Below are 9,013 nucleotides of genomic sequence, written 5' to 3'. Positions count from 1 at the left end.
ATCAAAAACTCGCCGGAAAAGCGCCGTCACTATTGAGAAGTTGTACCACGCCAAGTTACTACAAAAAAGTATCGCATGAGTGCAATTATTAGGTGCCTTTTCTAATAAATTTAGAACGACGCCAATAAGAACACCTTCAAACAATCAGACAAAGTGCATTTTAAAATAGTTGTAAAAGAATCATTGTGGTCAAGTAAGACACGATTGTTTAGATGTTTATTAATTTTATTAAACATTTATAAATTCTCATAAATATAACATTTATACGACTATCACATCACATTTAACATATTTTTATGCATTAATAAAAGATTGAAGGTGAGTTACAAGTTGCAAGTTACATGTTGTAGCGTCAGCCAGTGCTTTTATTCCCAATGGAGGCAACGTGTCTGGAAAAATATTTGAAAAACTATCACTTTATTCCATTTGGAAAGTCAAAAATTGTTCCCCAATATACCTTTCACAATTTTAAGCGAAATAACTATGTTTTCAGCACTTCGTTATCATTTTTATTTAAATAAATTATAAGAAGCTAGTTGTGCTTGGTGTTTCACAAAATATAAAATGGCTCTTGTAACAATAGTGATGGCAAAATACTTTCATGCGAATAGTGATGGCAAAATACTATCACAGTTGACGATTGTTGCAGTGTCACTTACGAGTCTGTGGTAGCGATGAGGATGAAATGGAACTTTGAAATGCTGGCAGGGCAGTTATTCCGGACGACAGTGCTCGTGTCGAACATATCCCATATATTGTGCTCATTATAAGTTAAGTCCCTACGTCATGGGGACGAGGCCTTCACGGTCGGAAGGGGCGGGAAAGTGGGCGATGGGACCGTTCGTATAAGTCATAATCGATACTGCTGCATGTTTATGGGATCGATAACACATTTACACATTATTTAGTCATCGCCGACAAGTCGTATCGATCTGACACACTGTAAGATTCTTTAAAAACACCGACATTCCGTCCGGAATAACTGATAGTCTGTAAAGCGCATAAAATGGAACTTTAAAATGGTGGCGGGCACGTGCTAATTAGCTTATCTTCGATTATATCAATAAACAATAAGAAATTATATGTATTTATAGATATGTAAAGCGTAATACCAAACAATTTCACAATACTGACATGAAAAAAACAAGAAAGAAACAAATTTTTGAAGAAAAACATTCACACACACTAGCTTTGTGTGAACACTGTTAAGAAATCCATATGTAGGTAGAGGCATTCATTTCGGAATGGCGAATTGGCCACCGACTACGGGTAACTTTAATTCAACGCCGGTTTCTTCTAGTTTCTATCGGCTGCGTTGTGTAAAATAAGAAAGGTTTTCGTCGAATTCCGCAAGTTAAAATATAATAAACTTTATTTTATTAGATATTAAATATTTTCTTACGGATAAAAGTCAAAAGGAAATTTACATACCCATGTCAATTACCGTAAGTTTCCAATAAAATAAAAACGTCGTCCACTAGAAAAGAAACCCACGGAAAAAACAAAGTGCGTGAGACGAAGAAACAAGAAAATAAGAGAAACGATGACTGATTTTTGGGACGTTGGAGGAGGTGACGCGACAATTGAAATCCCCATATAATAATTCAATGTTTCTTCTAATATAGTAACTAATATTTCTTGAAGCAGCCCGTATAAAGAATGGTTTAATTTCGGCAGTGTTTCAGTTGCTCATCATCTTTTTGAAGATTTTTTCTCTCCTATGCCTTTTCAGAAACCAACTTCCTATATTATGTATGTCGATATTGTCAATCGTCATTGTGCGGTAGAGTTGAGATAAAGTATGACGATAATTTACGAGGGTCATATGATAATTGAAATAAAAGCAATTCCCGATCACTTATTTAAATCTTTTTTAAGAATAGTAAAGGGTCCGTATATGAAATTTGATAGACATACAATTTGTCCAAATTAGAACATGACATCGACAATAACCAATATGCTCACACCGCCAATAGTTGTGGTATGGCCACATTGCAATTGTGAGGACCATTTTTCTAGCGAATTTTTATCATTGATAAGGGATCTACTTACACCTGAGTTTGGATGAGTCACGGTATGTGTGAAAACACCTCTAGAATTACTAGAGACGTTGTATCACCGATGAATGTATTGGTTGTCTGTCAAATTGTGATATAAGCTATGACCATTTGTATGCAATGAGGACTTGCTAACCCTTGCAACACTGTGCCTCCATACATACACTGATCGTATTAGTTGTTTCTATTGGGATTCTATCGGGTCATTGTCGTCCTCTTCGATTTTTGCAACTCTATGAAAGAAACAGAACGTTTGTTTATATAACACAATTGTTATCTGGTTGTTGAATCATAAACTTGGCTGAATACTACCTTCTCCGGAGATCGAACTGATACATACTTATGCCCCGAACAATTCTATCCAAAGGCCCACGAAGAGGCTGGTATTTTTTTTTTTCTTTACCAACAATGAAATATTGCTCTTCTGGGAAACTGATCCTCATTCCATCGTCTATTATTTGGAAGGGCCTTTTTCCATTTTTTTATTGTGTCTCTCAGAAGTTATTCCTCGTTGTCAGTTTCGCTATACTACTTGCCATATGATCCAAAAATTGGTAATACAGACGTCTCCGTTTATGTTTGCTCTCCCATATGTATTGATTGGGCCATTTGGATATGTTTTAATATAAAGAGTATGTGATAGTAAAAGTTATATTATTTTGTTATATGTGGGTTTGTATAAAATATAGAACTACTATCCCGTCTTGATTCTTTCATTTTAAGTGTATACAATATTTTCACTTATCTTTTACAGCTATTAAGAGGTGGCAAACAAAAGACCAAATCTTGTGTAGGAATGACCGTGATGTCCAAGGCGTCAATAGAGGAAATATGTGAGAATGCAAAATTGGCCAGAGATATGGCCTTAACTGGTGACTACGATTCGGCATCCATATATTATGAGGGTCTTCAGGGTTTATTGGCTCGCATGATCACTTCAACCAACGACCCTTTGAGAAAGGGAAAATGGACAATGGTAAATGGACAATCCATTTCTTACGGACAATTCATTTAAATTCACAATTTAATAATTTTCAGATTAAACAGCAAATTACAAAGGAATATACTCAGATAAAGGATATACAACGCACATTGTCAGAGATGACTTTGGACTTGCAAAATTCGCATTTTGCTTCGAAATTTAGAACACAAACCAGTGAAACTGAAACCAAGGATCCTTCTTCGTGGTTCCGTCCAGATCCCGACATTTGGACACCACCACCAAAAGATCCTGATGTTTGGGGACCACCAAGACCAGAAAAGTATGTATAAGGCTTTACCACCTCAAAATGCAAAAAAAAAATCAGAAAACCTTTTTTTCGGGAGGTTCGAGTGTGATTTACTTTGGGTTTAGTGAATTACCCGAATTTATTCCGATAATTGGTTGATAGTTTCGTTGCAAGTAGAGGATGCTGATGAGGAATGTGGTAATTCCGAATCGGCCGTCCGTCCAAACCTCTTGCAGTCTACAGGGCATTGTCAAATACATTTCGCAAATATACTTTTCCTCTGTTGGTTAAGCTTCTCTCGTAGTTTAGTCAACGGTTTTAAGCCAAAATCAAAACAAAAAAAAACTATATTTCTATAGAAATAAAATGTTGACAAAATTTTCTATAAAAGTAATATTTTGACAAAATTTTCTATAAAAGTAAGTTTGACAAAATTTTCTATAGAAGTAATATTTTGACCAAATTTTCTATAGAAGTAAAATTTTGACAAAATTTTCTATAAAAGTCAAATTTTCTATAGAAATAAAATTTTGACAAAATTTTCTATAGAAGTAAAATTTTGACAAAATTTTCTAAAGAAGTAAAATGTTGACAAAATGTTCTATAGAAGTAATATTTTGATAAAATTTTTTATAAAAAAAAAATTGGCAAAAATTTCTAGAGAAATAAAATTTGGACAAAATTTTATATAGAAGTAAAATTTTATCAAATTTTTATTTCTTAAGAAAGTTTTTAAAATTTTTAACTGTAGAAAATTTTTATTTCTTTAGAAAAGTTTGTCAAAATTTAATTTCTTGGAGAGGAATATTTTGAAAAATCTACCATTTTGGGTAGAATTCTACCAACTGTGGCAACTTATCTCTCTCACTCAATGATAAAAGAGAAGTCCATTCCCAATAAAATTATACTAATTTCCAAGGCTATTAAATTTTATTTATTTCCCTGATTATTTGTCTTATTTTCTTGCCTCTCTACCAATAGACCTGCTGTTCCGAATCGCAATCGTAATATGCCAAACAAAAAGTCCGGTCCCACAAAAAGTACAATACCAACTCGCAACACGGTATCTAGCAATGGTCTAAACAAGAAATCGAATAACGCATCGTCGGCGAGATCGTCCACAAATACTCATAGCAGTGGTCCACGAGCTTCTACATCAACACGCAAATCAGCGGCTAGCAGTAATTCTACTAGCTCTAATAAAGACGACAATGGTTCAAATAAAGATAATGACGAGACTAGAGATGATGAATCACCAGACCAAGAAGATAAAGAAGAGAAGAAATTTCAACCGAACAATCATATTGAGGCTGAATTGGTCGATATTTTGGGTAAGGATCAAATTATTTTCTTTTAATTGATTACACATTAATTCTGAAAACATGGCTACCTTTCAGAACGTGATATTTTACAACGTAATCCCAAAATATACTGGACAGATATTGCTGACTTGCATGATGCTAAGAGATTGCTCGAAGAAGCTGTTGTATTGCCAATGCTAATGCCGGATTATTTCAAGGTATGTTTAAGTAAAGAAATTAAATTATAATAAATCAATCATCGACGCCAATCAAAACATTAATAGATGACAATTGCTTTATATGACCATCATTTCCCTTGACTATTGCATTAAGTCTGTCAAAATCAGGGCTGTGGAGTCGGAGTCTTGTAGTCGACATCGACCCGAACTCTTAGAGTCGAGCAAAATTGGCTCGAATCCACAGCCCAGATCAATATATGACCAAACGAAAGTTTTTCTTGTGACAATTGATATGGCAATGCTTTATTCGCTTTTTAGGGAATAAGACGACCATGGAAGGGTGTTCTAATGGTTGGTCCACCAGGAACCGGAAAAACTATGCTGGCAAAAGCCGTTGCCACCGAATGTGGTACAACTTTCTTTAATGTTTCATCATCAACTCTAACATCAAAGTATCGTGGTGAATCGGAAAAAATGGTACGATTGTTATTTGAAATGGCCCGATTTTATGCGCCCAGTACCATATTTATTGATGAGATCGATTCTCTATGTTCCCGGCGTGGTTCAGAGTCGGAACATGAAGCATCACGTCGTGTCAAATCGGAATTATTGGTGCAAATGGATGGCGTGGGCAGTGAGGAGGCCAATAAAGTTGTTATGGTATTGGCGGCCACAAATTTCCCCTGGGACATTGACGAAGCTTTACGTCGTCGTTTGGAAAAACGTATCTATATACCGCTGCCATCAGGTGAAGGTCGAGAAGCTCTATTAAAAATTAATCTAAGAGAAGTTAAGGTAGATGAAAGTGTTAGTCTATCAAATATTGCTGAGAAATTGGACGGATATTCTGGTGCGGATATTACAAATGTGTGCAGGTAATAATTAAATTAATCAATAATCCCTTGTTCTTCGTATCATTATTGATCATCTATTTACAGGGATGCAAGTATGATGTCTATGCGTCGCAGAATTGCTGGTCTAACTCCAGAAGAAATTCGACAATTGGCAAAGGAAGAAGTCGATTTACCAGTTTCAGAACAAGACTTTCTGGAAGCACTTAGCCGTTGTAACAAAAGTGTTTCTCAAGCTGATCTAGATAAATATGAGAAATGGATGGCTGAATTTGGTTCCTCATGATGGCCGCAAACAATTTTCAAGAATACTAAACGTCGCATGCTGTTGTAAATGTTTGAGCGTGAGACTTGCAGCACAGTCCTAATCCCACACCTTCACACAACATATTTAACTGCGGAATTTTGTGAAAATCTTAGCCAAGCTAAGCACTGACAGCACCATAAACCCTAACAACCTAACATTCGTATGCTTTGAAGGGATGAACATTTTCACAAAGTGATTATGATCTGAGAAACACTAAATTAAAATAATCGCTGTAGAGACAGAGACTACACGATATACATACCAATACCATCCAAATGCAATTGAACGAAGAAAAGACTAACAAAATCGTACATATATTAGGAACAAAATATTCATCATATTAAGTAGAATCATCCACACTAATCCAGTTCTCCCATAAACTATGTACTATGCTCATCGCTAGCCACGGAAGAAATCATATATTTCACAAATTTTAAAAGCGCTGGCATTTTTTGCGTAATTAGAGTTTGTGTAATCGCCAGCATTTATTTTCTACATTTTTTTTGGGAAACGAAATAAAAACAGTGGATTATCTCCGTGAGCACCGAACATAGTATTAAGCTCTAACCCTAAACACAGGGCTACTATTTCCACTAAAGGTTGCTCTTTCTTAAAATTGAATACCATTAGTAGTATAGTAGTCATGAGTTTGAACAAAAGTATTCTGGTATTCCCTAATAAAAACTATATACAATTCATCTACATCTCGCTAACAATACAATTCCATTGCCCTCCTATCTAATACAGTTCGAATTTTTTTACACACCACATGCCTATTTGTTAATTGTTTGCTTCGTTTCTTTCTTCTCATATTCATCATTATTTTATTGATACTGTTTGTTTTTTCTTTTTCTCAAAATAATAAAATATTTTTTGGCTATTTTAAAATAACATTCTTCTCTTTTTCATTAGTTGTAAGTTTATTGGTAAAACAAATTATTTAATAACTATTTCTAAAAAGAAAAAAAAAAACAAAAATAAAAATAAAACAATAATAATCATAACACAAAGTTCGCAGTTTCTTTTATTAAATGATTGTCTATAATTTTAATAGGATTGCCAGATACTCAAGCCGTATCAGGCAAATAAACAAGTATATACGGCCGTAAGTTCGGCCAGGCCGAATCTTATGTACCCTCCACCATGGATTGCGCAGAAACTTCTACGAAAGACTGTCATCCACAAATTTCAACTCACATGGTTGTTAAATATCATGTACTACCACCACGTACCAAATTTCAACCAGATCGGATGAATTTTGCTTCTCCAAAAGGCACCGGAGGTCAAATCTGGGGATCGGCTTATATGGGAGCTATATATTATTATGGACTGATAGGAACCAATTCCTGCATGGTTGTTGGATACCCTATACTAACATCACGTACCAAATTTAAACCGAATGGGAAGAATTTTGCTTTTCCAAGGTGCTCCGGAGGTCAAATCTGGGGATCGGTTTATATGGGGCCTATATATAATTATGGATCGATATCGACCAATTTTTGCATGGGTGTTTGAGGCCATATATTAACATCACGTACCAAATTTCAACTGAATCAGATAAATTTTGGTCTTCCAAGAGGCTCCGGATGTCAAATCTGGTGGTCGGTTTATATGGGGGATGTATATAATTATGGACCGATATGGACCAATTTTTGCATGGTTGTTAGAGACCATATACTAACACCATATACCAAATTTCAGCCGGATCGGATGAAATTTGCTTCTCTTAGAGGCTCCGCAAGCCAAATCGGGGGTCGGTTTATATGGGGGCTATATATAATTATAGACCAATTTTTGCATGGTTGTTAGAGACCATATACTAACACCATGTACCAAATTTCAGCCGGGTCGGATGAAAATTGTTTCTCTTAGAGGCTCTGCAAGCCAAATGGCGGGGTCGGTTTATATGGGGGCTATATATAATTATGGACCGATGTGGACCAATTTTTGCATGGTTGTTAGAGACCATATACTAACACCATGTACCAAATTTCATCCGGATCGGATGAAATTTGCTTCTCTTAGAGGCTCCGCAAGCCAAATCGGGGGATCGGTTTATATGGGGGCTATATATAATTTTGGACCGATTTGAACCAATTTTTGCATGGTTGTTAGAGACCATATACTAACACCATGCACCAAATTTCAGCCAGATCGGATGAAATTTGCTTCTCTTAGAGGCCTCGCAAGCCAAATTTGGGGGTCCGTTTATATGGGGGCTATACGTAAAAGTGGACCGATATGGCCCATTTTCAATACCATCCACCCTCACATCAATAACAACTACTTGTGCCAAGTTTCAAGTCAATAGCTTGTTTCGTTCGGAAGTTAGCGTGATTTCGACAGACGGACGGACGGACATGCTCAGATCGACTCAGAATTTCACCACGACCCAGAATATATATACTTTATGGGGTCTTAGAGCAATATTTCGATGTGTTACAAACGGAATGACAAAGTTAATATACCCCCTATCCTATGGTGGAGGGTATAAAAATACAAAAAATGCATGCAAATGGATAAATATAAGATTTCACAAAAAATATATTAAAATTTAGATCTCTACATTAATAAACTTCTATTTATGTTTTTCTAGTGGTGCCTGGGAATTTAAGGTATGACGACAAATAGGGAAAATAAAGACAAAACAAATGATAATGATTAAACATTCAAGCTTGTACAACCAGTTCGAGGTAGCGAGCTGCTTCTACTGGAATGAGTCCAGCGTGAAGAAGGTGTCAGGTCTGTCGGCTTTGCAGGTCACGCGATGAGATGCCTTGTGAGGTGAGGCGATTGTCCACAATTCGGGCAAACATCTCAAATTGTCGGGTTCGGAATGGAGAGATAACTATTTAAGTACCTGGAGATGCCAGATCTTTGGTGGGATAGAACCGATCAAGTCTATAGCAGCTCATCATCGCTGATAGGTTGTTGTCTTCCCCCAACACAACGCTGCACTTCTAGGAATCTATAGCTTTCTGAACCGCTGCCGTGTGTGCCGCTCTCAATGCCACTACGCTGCACTTCTAGGAATCTATAGCATTCTGAACCGCTGCCGTGTGTGTCGCCCTCAACTGATGGCTCCAAAA

The 9,013-nt window shown here is 36.2% G+C and overlaps 1 protein-coding gene and 1 long non-coding RNA gene across 2 annotated transcripts; one reads left to right on the top strand and one right to left on the bottom strand.

Moving 5' to 3' along the window:
• Nucleotides 1–204: 204 nt before the first annotated feature.
• LOC142239303 (uncharacterized) lies at nucleotides 205–1,007 on the bottom strand. The gene is made up of 2 exons (XR_012722985.1): nucleotides 458–1,007; nucleotides 205–389 (listed from the first exon to the last, which is right to left on the bottom strand). It is a non-coding gene; the product is annotated as an uncharacterized LOC142239303 (long non-coding RNA).
• Nucleotides 1,008–1,286: 279 nt separating this feature from the next.
• Kat60 (katanin p60) lies at nucleotides 1,287–6,815 on the top strand. The gene is made up of 7 exons (XM_075290838.1): nucleotides 1,287–1,445; nucleotides 2,812–3,033; nucleotides 3,096–3,319; nucleotides 4,268–4,617; nucleotides 4,684–4,805; nucleotides 5,085–5,641; nucleotides 5,705–6,815. Exons 1-7 carry the CDS (start codon nucleotides 1,434–1,436, stop codon nucleotides 5,901–5,903), a joined length of 1,686 nt encoding a protein of 561 aa, XP_075146953.1. The 5' UTR covers nucleotides 1,287–1,433; the 3' UTR covers nucleotides 5,904–6,815.
• Nucleotides 6,816–9,013: the final 2,198 nt, after the last annotated feature.

This window comes from Haematobia irritans, chromosome 1 (genome assembly GCF_050003625.1).
Source record: "Haematobia irritans isolate KBUSLIRL chromosome 1, ASM5000362v1, whole genome shotgun sequence".
NCBI classification, from domain to species: Eukaryota; Metazoa; Arthropoda; class Insecta; order Diptera; family Muscidae; genus Haematobia; species Haematobia irritans.
The sequence above is the reverse complement of the archived record's forward strand: the minus strand, read 5'-3'. Positions and strand labels throughout refer to the sequence as shown.